General features: G+C 44.2%; 1 protein-coding gene across 1 annotated transcript in view; it reads right to left on the reverse strand.

Annotated features, from left to right (window-relative positions):
* Nucleotides 1-12950, reverse strand: part of mmp24 (matrix metallopeptidase 24) — a 76310-nt gene extending 63360 nt beyond the window's left edge. The window contains exon 1 of the mRNA XM_063214812.1: nucleotides 12825-12950. Coding sequence (XP_063070882.1) covers nucleotides 12825-12950 — 126 coding nt within the window. The remainder of the gene's footprint in view (nucleotides 1-12824) is intronic.
* Nucleotides 12951-13640: the final 690 nt, after the last annotated feature.

Here is a 13640-nt window from a genome sequence, read left to right on the forward strand (position 1 = left end):
AGGAGAGGAGAGGAGAGGAGGGAGGAGAGTGGAGGAGAGAGGATAGAGGAGAGGAGAGGAGAGGAGAGGAGAGGAGGAGAGAGGAGAGGAGGGGAGAAGAGGATAGAGGAGAGGAGAGGAGAGGAGAGGAGGAGAGAGGAGAGAGGAGAGGAGAGGAGAGAGGAGAGGAGAGGAGAGGAGATGATACAAGACGAGAGGACAGGAGAGGAGAGGAGAAGAGAGGAGAGAAGAGAAGAGAAGAGGAGACGAGGAAGAGAGTTGAGAGGAGAGATGACACGGGAGAGAGGAGAGAGAGGAGAGGAGAGAGGAGAGGAGAGGAGGAGAGAGGAGAGGAGAGAGGAGAGAGGAGAGGAGATGATACAAGATGAGAGGACAGGAGAGGAGAGGAGAAGAGAGGAGACAAGGAATAGAAGTGAGAGGAGAGAAGATGATACAAGACGAGAGGACAGGAGAGGAGAGGAGAAGAGAGGAGAGAAGAGAAGAGAAGAGGAGACGAGGAAGAGAGTTGAGAGGAGAGATGACACTGGAGAGAGGAGAGGAGAGGAGAGGAGAGAGGGAGGAGAGGAGAGGAGGAGAGAGGAGAGGAGAGGAGAGGAGAGGAGAGGAGAGAGGGAGGAGAGGAGATTGGAGACAAGGAAGAGAAGTGAAAGGACAGAGCAGAGAGGTGAGAGCAATGAGGAGAGAAGAGGAGAGGAGTGGAGAGGAGAGAAGAGGAGAGGAGTGGAGACAAGGAAGAGATGAGAGAGGAGAGATGACACTGGAGAGAGGGAAGAGGAGAGGAGAGGAGATGAGAAGAGAGACTGGAGAGTGGAGAGAAGAGAGGAGACCAGGAGAGACGTGAGAGCAAAGGAGAGATGGCACTGGGGGGAGGAGAGATAAGAGAGGAGTGAGTATAGAGGATATGTACACAGTAAAAATTTACAAGGATTTCAGAGTAATTTACTGTGAAATCTCACAGTTAATTACTCTGATGTTCTGGTACACTATGCTACTGTGATGGTCACACGGCACACAGCAAATTAGTCTGAAATCATTGTATCACTTGCCATTTCTCACCTAACTTGCACATCACAGTATTTTACTGTGCTCTTCAAGGATAACCAGCATGACAAAGTGATAAACTAGGAAACATCACAGTAAACTACTGTGTGGGCGGAGCATCTATTAAATTATTAGTGCATTGGGGCACAACTTCAGTCAAAGACAGGTTGGGCTCTTCATTACAATCACACCTTTCATTGACATTTTCAGCAAATTATTTCATTCTTAATGTATTGCGGTATACACCCATCATCAGTTGACTATGTTTTCCCCACTCTCTGTCAAAATAATAGGAGAATGAGCTTATATATATTGGGAGATATACATGACCATCTTCATGATGGTGGGAATATGGTCATTTTTCTTGTGTACCACTTTAAATAGTACAACCCCTACAATAAACACAGAATATAACAAGGAGTAATATTTTGAAGCACACTTAATATATTCCTTCTAGATAAATGGCTCTCCATAAGTGCATTGCATGATGGGACACGATCTGAAGCACGTATGTCCTAAGCCCCTCCCCCTCAGGTTGCACATATTGACATGAGGAAGTGAGAAAAAAGATGACCAAGCATGGGAAGACATGTAGCAAACAAGAAGTTGATGACTAAATAGTGTGGTGTAAATGTCGATGAACTGTCTGAAGGCCCAGATGGCACTAAATGGCAGTCTTGGCCTAATGGTTAGGGAGGTGGACTTAAGTTCAGAGGGTTGCAGGTTCAAACCCCTCCGAACCCTACATTGCCCTAGGGACAGCAACTATTGTTGTATATTTGTATATCACTTTGAGTAAAGGCGTCAGCCCTCAACCCAACTGACATGCCTTCCCATTGAACTTTCGCCCACTTCAAGTGTGTAACAATATCTTACTGTGAACTCACAGGGAGTTACTGGCTACTAATTGCATTCATTTCACAGTAACATACTGTGAATTCGTCATATCACAGTTAACTACTGTAAAGGCGTCAGCCTTCAACCCAACTGACATGCCTTCCCATTGAACTTTCGCCCACTTCAAGTGTGTAACAATATCTTACTGTGAACTCACAGGGAGTTACTGGCTACTAATTGCATTCATTTCACAGTAACATACTGTGACATTCTGCCATAATTTGTTACTGTGAAATCCAGAGAGACTTTTCGTCATATCACAGTTAACTACTGTGCGGTTATAACAGGTGTTTTCTTCGTCTAGGCCATGATTGGGTACATTATGTGGCTGCCTTGGCCTAATGGTTAGGGAGGTGGACTTAAGATCAGAGAGTTGCAGGTTCTAATCCCTCCTAACCCGGCATTACCCTAGGGACAGTAACCAATGTTGCATATCTGTATGTCACTTTAGGTTGCTCCTGGCCATGATGGAGTGTAATTACTTATTGTCAGGCCTAATTAGAAGAAGGTCTATGATTGGAAATGTTGCTGGTTCTGCTTCCAATAAATGAAGTTGCAACCAATGTGCTACACAAACACTTTTTTAAGTTGGCACCTGCTAATGCCTTTGTCTTGGATGTGCACGCCAAAACTCCAGCATCCAATTTTAAATCAGAATATTGCCACCTAGTAAAAAAAAATAGGCTATCTTGTGAAGTGCCATTGCACAATTGAAAGTCAAATGCTTGACATGATTGACATTGCCTACCATCAACCAGGAACAATGGTAGTGCCCAATCAATCTGTCAATTAGTACCTGCCCTCACTTGAGTATATATGACTGTTACAAGTTCATTGAATTACTTCCTGCAGCTGCCACATGCCTGATTACTCTGGTCACATGGTTAACTTTCACCTCTATATAAACTCAGACTGTCACAATGCTTGAGTTGCTTGCCTAAATGACTGGTTCGCTGGCTCTCTGTCCGGCTTGTTGGTTAGTGAGCTAACTGACCGACCAACTGACTGTTTGTTGGCCAGCTGGTTGGCTGGCTAAACTGACTCTTTTGGNTGACTGTATGGCTGGTTTGTTAGCTGGCTAGCCCATACAACTGACTTGTTTGTTGGTTAGTTGGCTGACTAACTGAGTGTTAGTTGGTTAGCCGGCTCTTTGGCTGGCTAGCTGACAACTGACTCTTTTGGTTGGCTGGTGGACTGGTTTGTTGGCTGGCTTGCTATTTAGTTGGTAGTGAGTATTGTGGTAGCAGGTACCCTTTTTGGTGTGTTGCTTACTTGATTAAGAAATTTCAGGATTGTCTAATTATGCTCAACTAGAGTATTCTATGCACACTGGTTAATGTACTCTCATCCAGGAGATAGCAATTATTAAGTGGTAATAATATTGCACATACTGCAGAAACTCAAATTTCTCTGTGGTTATGGATAGTTTGGATGTTGGATAGTATGGATAGTTGGATAGTATGGATAGTTTTTGTCTATCAATACAAGAGAACAGTGTGATGGACTGGTTCCATGCCACAGTTGTCTCAGTCATGGTGGGGAATGGGAGGTGCCACAATAACATGGTAGCTACCTCTTTTGTGGTGATGAATGGAGGGGCGGGATCATGGTAGTGTGGGTAGGGTGACAGTAACTTACTGTGGTGTGGCCACAGTAAACTACTGTGAGAAGATCACAGTAAACTGTGAGGATGGCCACAGGGAATTACTGGCTACTAATTGCATTCATTTCACAGTAGTTTACTGTGACATCACGGGAATATTTTTTACTGTGTAGGAGAGAGAAGAGAGGAAACTGGGGAGTGGAGAGATGAGAAAGGTAGGGAGAGAGGAGAGGAGAGGAGATGGAGAGGAGAGGAGAGGGGAGGAGAGGAAACAGGGGAGTGGGAAGAGGAGAGGAGAGAGAGGTGGGAATAGACGACCATGAGGAGAGGAGCGGAGAGTAGAGAGAGGAGGGGAGGGGAGAGGAGGAGAGAAGAGGAGAGAAGAGAAGAGGAGAGGAGAGGAGAGGAGAGGAGAGGAGAGGAGAGGAGAGGAGAGGAGAGGAGAGGAGAGGAGAGGAGAGGAGAGGAAGAGAGAGGGAAGAGTAGAGAGGAGACACATGAGATGAGGTGCGGTGCGGAGTGGAGTGGAGTGGTGTGGTCCTCAGCTTCGTCTGAGCCCACTGAGCCTTCTGACTCACGCGCTGTGATTTGATTGTGCTGATTTTGAGAGCACCACAACACCGAGTGTAGCCTAGGCCCTCTTCCTCCTCCTCCTCTTCCTCCTCCTCCTCCAACCACCACAAGCCCCATTGCTCGCCGGATGGCTTCTGCTGCTGCTAATGTATCTAATAGCAGGAGCAAAGAAAAACACCACCACCAGCAGCTCTACGCAGAGAGGAACCCCTGAGACACTCTCTCTCTCTCTCTCTCTCTCTCTCTCTCTCTCTCTCTCTCTCTCTCTCTCTCTCTCTCTCTCTCTCTCTCTCTCTCTCTCTCTCTCTCTCTCTCTCTCTCTCCCTCTCTTGCTAGCTAGCTCGCCGGTGCGGCAGCGTATCGCAGCTAAATTGAGAGAGAGCCAGCGAATAAATATCTCACAGTGAGCTAGTGTATATAGGCCAAGTGTTTCACATATTACACAACTGCAAACGCAGAAGGAACATAGCCTGCCATCCTCCTCCCTCCATCCACTCACTCCCCCAGTGCCATTTTGTCTTCTGTTAATTTAACACTTTTCTGAGAATATATGATCCCAATTCGATTTAGTCTTAACACTTAGAGAGTTTTATTCAGCACTGTTTTAGGCATATGTGTTTAATATAGTATTATGCGACTCTTACACTGCAGAAGAAACTGTGTGCCATCATCCACTCACTCCCTGCTGCCTGTCTCACATAGAGTAAAAAATGTGGTGTTAATCATACGTTGTTCAAAGAATAAATGGTCACAGTCAATTTCAGTGTTTATTTAACTCTTTGCGTGTGGAACTAACAAATACCGTAGAGAGTTGAAATTAACAATGTTTTATTTAGAGCAGTGATTTTCAAACTGTGGGCCAGGGCCCACTGGTGGGCCCTGAGGGTGTTCCAAGTGGGTCTTGAGATAATTTTCTAAAAATCAAAATAATATTTCTGAGTGTGTTGTTTGTTGACTATATATTTCAGTTTTATTGTATATTGGGCCAGAGGTGGGCCCCGAACATTTGTGAACATTTTAAGTTAGCCCCAATTTGGAAAAAGTTTGAGAACCCCTAGATTTAGAGCATAGCAGTGTACCCGTATGGCTTCACAGCTCAACACTCAACCAAGAGTTGAATGTGAGACTGAAATCGAATGGGACCATATGCTCTCAGAATAGTGTTGAGCTAACAATGTTTTTTTTACTATGCCTGTTTGAAACAAAAGAAAAAGAAAAACCCTCTGTGCTCTGCGCTTGTACATTATTGCTCTTCTTAGCCATGCGTCTGCACATGCCTCCACATCTGTGATGAGCGCCGGATGGATGTCACTGATGCGTTGTAATTGTGAACAACAACAAAAGATGTGATACCATAAAGCTGTCTGTCGTCCCATGCAAAACTAGTCAGATGGTCTGACTGATGCAGCTGAACTGTAAAGCCAAGAGACTATTACAGGAGAGAGCAGAGCACTATTATACGTCTCATGTGCTGCAACTGGATTACAGAGATGTACAGCGAGTCATGTGTGTGTGTTTGTGTGGGTGTGTCTTTGACTGTGTGTGTGTGTGTGTGTGTGTGTGTGTGTGTGTGTGTGTGTGTGTGTGTGTGTGTGTGTGTGTGTGTGTGTGTCTTTGACTATGTGTGTGTGTGTGTGTGTGTGTGTGTGTGTGTGTGTGTGTGTGTGTGTGTGTGTGTGTGTGTGTGTGTGTGTGAATATGTGTGTGTATTTGTGTGCACGTGTTGTCTCGTCCTGCGCTGCTGTCCTGCAGTTGGTTTGTTTTTTTTTGCCTTGTTTTGATTTGGTCCTCTGACGGCTTATGGGCTTAGAGCGATGGCTGAATGAGGGCTGAGCCTCGTCAAAGATGCGCTACTGTCAAAAAGGACAGTCTTGCAAAGACACATAGTATATACGGTAGCCCTGTGTCCTCTGTTTCTGTCAGTTGTGCAATAATCTTGTGATGTGATGTTATGTGTAGGCCTATGTCCTGTCTTAAACGAGTCTTGCTCAGGGATGCAAAATATATTTCAGTGTAAACTGACAATAACAAAGTATAATCGTATCATATCGTATCGTATCGTACAACAGCAAAGTTGTTATTGGTTCCAAAGACTGGCATGGATGCAAAATATATTTCAGTGTATCGTATCGTATCGTATCATATCGTATCGTATCGTATCGTATCGTATCGTATCGTATCACATCGTATCGTATCGTATCGTATCGTATCGTATCGTATCGTATCGTATCGTATCGTATCGTATCGTACAACAGCAAAGTTGTTATTGCTTCCAAAGACTGGCATGAGGGCGTTCTGCTTTGCCCTGTGAAACTGAGGCTGCTCTGAAAACAAGTCACTGTATGGTAGTGCAGGTACCTGTATATGTCATCTCAAACACAGCACACAGAGGATGAAGAGGCGTGTATGGAGAAAAAAAAGAGAAAACTTCGGCTCAAAGTAAACTAATGATGTAATTGTACATCTTTTGCAAAGAGCGACCTGTGAATCCACAACATCCAGCGCATTCTAAAAATACAACAGATTACAGTATCTGTGGAGGAAAAAAAAAAAACGTATGTTAGGATTGCCATGGCAACTGAGATTGTTCAAGTACCTGGCACACAACAGTAAATTGAAACTCACTATATCTAAACCAATCAGATAGGGTCTCACCAGCTTAGGAGATAAACAAAACACAATAGAGGAAAAACAAGCTGTCCCTGCTCGCTTTCTTTCTTTTCTGGCTGGCTTTACTCACTGCTAGAATTATGATGAATGTTGCTGATGATTCAGACTCAGATAAGTAACTCCTCAGGCTTATACAGCCCCCTCACAACTGAATGTTGGATTACGTAAACAACAATCACCTTCACTTTAATCTGACAATCTGACAACTCCAACAATATTGACCCCTTTGAATGACAACTTCCAAGATGTCCACCCACACAGACACACAGATGCATACACACACACGCACAAACGCACAAACGCACAAACGCACAAACGCACACGCACACACAGAGACACACAGACACAGACACAGACACACAGGCACACAATTGTGTGCATCATGTTGAGCATGAATGCTTACTGTGAGGATACATTGGAAGACCTTCTGTAATGCTACGTATAAAACCCTGTGATGATGTACAGTATGTCATGGCGTCATGGGGTTGGTCACCTAGCCAGTAGCCACCTCTGTAGTGTAGGCTACCTTTATGCACCATTACATTACATTACATATTACACTATACTTAGCTGACGCTTTTATCCAAAGCGACTTACAGTGATTAAGTATAGGGTATTGGATACAGTCCCTGGAGCAATGTGGGGTTAGGTGCCTTGCTCAAGGGTATTTCAGCCATGGATCAAGATGCTCGTCGTAAGGCTGGAATTTGAACCTACAACCCTCTGATGTTAAGGCCAGCGCTCTAACCATTGAGCCATGGCTACCTTTATGCACCAGAGTCCCATACGGCCACACTGGGCACGTGGTTGGGCTGGGCACAGACAACAGAGGGCACAGCAGAGCAGACGCAGCAGGTGCCCCATCATGTGCCAAGGGCCGCGGCCCACCGAGACACCAGCTTGGCACACCAGTGGTGGCGGCGTGGCTGAAGCGCTGGCAGCAGCAGCGGTGGCGTGGCGTCCACGGGTACGTATGGCACCACGACAGCAACTATTTACGTAATATGACCCTCGCTCGCATTCGTAGCATCATCGTCCTTTATGACACAACACTCAACATTCACAGGATATACAAATGGAGCCAAGCACGCCAATGAAACACACACACACACACACACACACACACACACACACACACACACACACACACACACACACACACACACACACACACACACACACACACACACACACGGCAAGATAGCCTGATAAACCAGCCTAGCAGGCAAAACATTTTGCCGTCCAGCAGTTGGCGCTGGTTTTCCAGGCTAAGGGCAAGAAGGATAATGGCTGTTTTAGTTGTTTACACAGAACAACGACATGACGTGAGAGACACCAAAGTGAAGGCCAGCGAGGCACAAAGGAAACGAAGGACCACCAATTACTGTACACTATCTCATCATCATCATAATCATCACGTCATCATCATCATCTTCATCACCATCATCACCATCATCATTATCATCATCATCATCACCATCATCTTCATCATTATCATCATCATCTTCATCATCATCGTCATCATCATCACCATCATCATCACCATCACCATCATCACCACCACCATCATCATCACCATCACCATCACCATCATCTTCATCATCATCGTCATCATCTTCATCATCATCATCTTCATTATCATCATCATCATCATCACCATCTTTATCAATATCATCATCATCATCATCACCATCATCATCTTCTTCGTCTTCGGCAAGATGGTCCTAATCATCATCTAGCCCAGTGGTTTTCAACCTTTTATGAACAAACACCCTCTTGACCTCATCATAAGCCTGCCAACCCCCCCCTTACTAAAAATTAAAATGGACAAATGCCCCTAATGACAACTAAGCACGACCCCTCTCAACTGGTTTCTTCTCAACGCCCCCTAGGTCTCCCCAACGCCCCCTTGGGGTGGCTATACCGCCCCCATTGAGAAACACTGATCTAGGGTGTTTCTCAAAAGCGTAGTTGCTAACCATGTTAGCTACCTTGGTGTTTGCGATGCAATTTCCCATTGCCAGCTACCCAAGTTGCTAACGGAGCAGACTGCTCTTTCCAGCTCAGTAGGGCTGTAACGATATTGTATCGAACCGAGAAATCGTGATACACAGATTCACGATACTGTATCGTGATATAAGGAGGTAATATCGTGATACAGCCTTTTAATGTTTTGATGCCCATCAGCCCAGAAAAGTGATAGTGCTTCCAAGCATCATCATTATTATATAGAAACTTGTTAAAATTATTAGTAGCCTCTTGTAACCTATTCTACCGATAAACTATCATAGTTTTTATTCATAAAGTTTATAATGTTGGCAAATGTGAAATCGTGGGGTCTATCGAACCGTAGGTCAGTTGCGGCAATGACGCATCCAAGACATGGCCCCGCCCCCACCATCCAGATGACACTTCCCATTATTGGTTGCATAGCTACGTTATTTGCATCGTAAACACAACACGCTTGGACACACACACGCTCGGACACACACACATGCACGCACGCGCACACGCACACGCACACGCACACACAGACACACACTCATAACACACACACACACACACACACACACACACACACACACACACACACACACACACACACACACACACACACAAGTGGACACACTGATGTCTGAGCATGTTGTTTGTCAACACCCCTGGCGACACATAAGAGCGTAAGAAGCATTCATCACCTAGAGGAAATGAGAGGTTTAAAACCTTTAAGAGTATCATCACACCGGTGTAACAGGAATGTTCGGGCAGTGAAAGTTTCATCATCATCAAGAGGAAATGAGAGCTTTAATGGTAGTGATGGAATGCTGGGATGCAAGGAGTGTGTTGTTTGTTTGGCAGGGACATGGGCAGTGTTGCCAGATTGGGCGGTTTCCTGCCCAATTGGGCTGCTTAGGATGGCCGTCTGAGGGTAAACATGGATTTTTGAAGAAAAAACTGGAGAGAAAAATGTTGGCCATAGAAATCAATAGAATTGGGCGGGATTTAGTGCTTCCAGGCGGGTTTTCAGCATTTTCTGGGGCTGGAAATGATCAGTCTCATCTGGCAACCCTGGCCATGGGGATGAAGGTGGAGATGCCTCTCTCTGGGAAAGATGTTGTTGTGTTGGGATGGGGCTGATGAGTGTACAAGAAGGAGAATAATGTACTAGGGATGCACCGATACCACTTTTTTGAAAACCGATACAAGTACGAGTACATTAATGTGTGTACTTGCCGATACCGAGTACCGATACCGATACCTTTTACCACCAAAATACAATGAAAATAATGCATGGCCTTGGTTTTTTCCATCTGCGATATTTTTATTGTCCATTTCCATGTAGATTTAAAAGTTAGCAAATGTATGAGGTGGCACTTTTTTTCCATGCTGCTTTCAAGTCCACAGAACGCGACAAGATTTTGCATTGTTTTGTGTAATAGCAGTATCGTTCCTGGTATCTGCAAGTGCTTGACGAGTACGAGTACGAGTATAATGAGCAGTATCGGTATCGGTGCATTCATAGTACTCATCATAACTACTGAGCACTTGATTGATACAGTACTGTGCGTCCCTCAAGTTGAGTCATGGCAGCCAGGCAGCTCGCTCGGCTGCTGGCTCCCTCTTGAGACATTGCTGTCATCTCATCTTTTTTTAATTCTTTTTTTTTCATTACTTCATCACTTTACTGTTATTGGTCCATCACTGTTACTTGTCCTGTCTTGCACTTTGATGTCAGTCTGTAAATGTCAGTCCTCCTGTGTATGTCTTTGTCCTTCCATGGTATAGAGAGAGAAATGTAATTTCAATTTCCTTGACCTGTGCATATGACGAAACTGACAATAAAAGCTGACTTGACTTGACTTGATCTGTTGTCCATTGCATTGTTGCCTTCCCAGTACAAAGGCGTAGACACCATCTCTGCCCTTCCCAGTACAGTACATATTACAGTGTTAATTCAAACCCTTACAGTCAAATTTAACACCCCCAGTGTTGGTTATACTCTTTTTAAGTATTCAACCCTTATATAATATTATTACAGTCAGTCATATTTAACACCTGCAGTGTTGGTTATACTATCTAAGTGTCAAATTAACACAGCAAAAAGAATGCTCCACTATCTTATTACTAGCTGTAACATTTCATTCATTTTATTTTTTTAAACATTTTTGAAATGAATTTATTTGTGTATTTGTGCTTTACTTTTCTCCAGGGTAGTCATCATTGAGGCATTGGTCTCTTTTTTTCAGGACAACCCTGGACAAGGCGAGCAGCAATTTCTTGTACAGGACACACAAACAGCATGCAGTATTGAGGACATACCATAATAGTGCAAGTGTAATGTGGAGATAGTAGATATGTGTAGGACTGTGAGGTTATTATTCTCCCATGAGCTCACCTTCTAAGACAGGAGAACTATGGTGCCTGCCTGGTGGTGGAAGAATTCTGGCCAAACAAAGCCTTTTGTGTGTGGCGATACATACTTCTAAGCTACTAAGCTGGCGGTGGCCGTGGCCAACAAAGACAGTATACACAATCCCTGAATGTACTTCATGAAAATGTTTTTTGTCTTCCAAAACAGACGGTCATTAAAAGAAAAAATCTGCTCATGACTCATGCATATCAACATTGTGATATTTCCTCTGTCTATAGGCTACAGGAGGCACATATGTTTATCCAAATGAAAAAAATGCAAGGCGCAAAAGATATGCCAACGCTGTCCAAAGCCCAAAGCTGTTACTTACAACCCATTTCACATGACTTGTTAGAAAATGCACATTAGAGCTTGACATATGTATATCGATTAGTTTATGCAACATAAACATATTATTTCGGTTCAAGCTAGTGGCTAAATTGCCACGTCGTGCGTCCTCAGAGCTCTGACAAACCATGCGTACTTTGGAAACGATTGAATTCTGTGCAAAACAAACAAGAGACACCGCTATAACGACAGCGATAAAAACAACTAAGGAAGGCTCGGCCAAATGTGTCAGCGATGCTCGCTCAACTCCCATGCATTTCTCTGCCTCTCAATAAATTATGGAGGAGTCTATATTTGGAGTCGCAAAAAAAACGTGATTCTTTGTTCCACTCAGATGAAAGTAAGGATGAACAGTAGCCTACATTACCAGTAACACAACGGGGCTGTCTGCAGAACAAACATGACAGTTGTATGGACGATATTTTATGTATTTTGGAAACAATTGTGTTGATAATACTGCACATAATGGGCAAATGTGGTAATATTAGTGCATATTGGTCATTTCCAAACACTGTCATCTCTCTGTCTCGTTGCCCCTCTGTGCCACCACTCCATGCAACATCTTTCATATGGATTGTTTTGTTTGATTCAATTCAATTGTCTGAATAGCGTGAATAACGAGGAACAAGGGATGTGAATGGGGCAGAAATTATACAGTAGCAGTGTAGGCTATGGTGTCGCGATGAAATTAAGCAATGATTGCTACCGAACGGTTATTGTGCATTTAATTGTTTCTGTTAATTGTGGGGTAGCCTATATTTTTAAGACAATAGGCCTACACCAAAAGGACATTTCAAAAGGAATTTGTCAGTATCATTCTGTAACTGTAGTCCATCTTTTGAACACGGTCTTAGCCTATTACAATGTTATGTTGACATCAATGCATCGTCTTTCATAGGCTATCGAGTCCAGCCTGTGACAGTATAATATATGCAACTCAAATCGACAAGCTGGCGACGGGAAACAAGCCTTGTAGCTTGTTTATCAATTTTATTTAATTATTTACTCATGTAAGTCATTATTTATTTATTTGGCCCCATTTCCTTTTGTATCGAAGTGTCGATGTCAAATGCAAGATTGTGTTGAGAACTCTGATCATTCTATGCCATTGTATACATAATTAGGTTGTAAAACCGTAAAACATTTCAATTAATGGCAGGTTGCATTGGGATGCTGAGTGGAGCGCCCAAGTCAAGTCCAGCACATCTCACAAACAGCCTGCCTGAAACAGGGAAACTGGGAAGCGCACAGCTCGGCTGCATGCTCAGTTGTTTTCGTACATACCTCTACGATGAAGGTCTTCTCCTCACCACATAGCGAAACGACCCAGAATAAAAGGTGAAAATAGCAGGTTTTCCAACAAAACCCCGGGAGCCCCGCTCTCCTTCCCTTCGCTCCCGCCCCCGCCATGACGGTCCCCAAATTCCCCCCTCAGTCAGTCTGCTTTTGATTTCCAGTCTTGTGTCTTTCTGTGCGTATCTTTATTCCCGGGAAGAATGGTCCTCTTATCCCTCGCTCTCCTCTCTCTGGTTAATTTTCACCGCAGACCAACAGCTAAACTGGGGAGCCCATTGCGCAGACTCTGTTCTTAAAGCGGAATGTCGATCTGGGTCTCAGCAGTAGCAGCATCGGGGCCGAGACTGGAGCATCGGGAAGAGAGAGAGAGGGAGGCGGCTGCTGCTGCGTGCGTGGGGATGCAGTGCCATCAACAGACGAGGTTAGGCGCTCTCCTCTCCTCTCCTCTCAGCTCCACACCGTCACACATCAATGCTGCTACAGCTAAATACTTCATTATATAACTGGATAGCTTGGCAATCAATGTAACCTAGTAGCTCGCCTCTCTCCCCACTGCGCAAATGCGATTGCTAATTCATTAATGGCGATGACCAGACCAACAAAACAGGCTAAATTCTGCCGTCAGGCCTGTGTTTTACTGTAAGCATGATACCAATGGCCAGTACACATAGGCCTACACAATGTACAAAACCACAAGAATGACTTCATATCCGTTTGATGTAGTATGACATTACTGACTCACACTTGCTTGGTAATTTGCTAGGTTGTCTCAAGTTACTTCAGGTAACGTAATAAAGAATGAAA

Source organism: Engraulis encrasicolus, chromosome 14, assembly GCF_034702125.1.
Source record: "Engraulis encrasicolus isolate BLACKSEA-1 chromosome 14, IST_EnEncr_1.0, whole genome shotgun sequence".
NCBI lineage: Eukaryota > Metazoa > Chordata > Actinopteri > Clupeiformes > Engraulidae > Engraulis > Engraulis encrasicolus.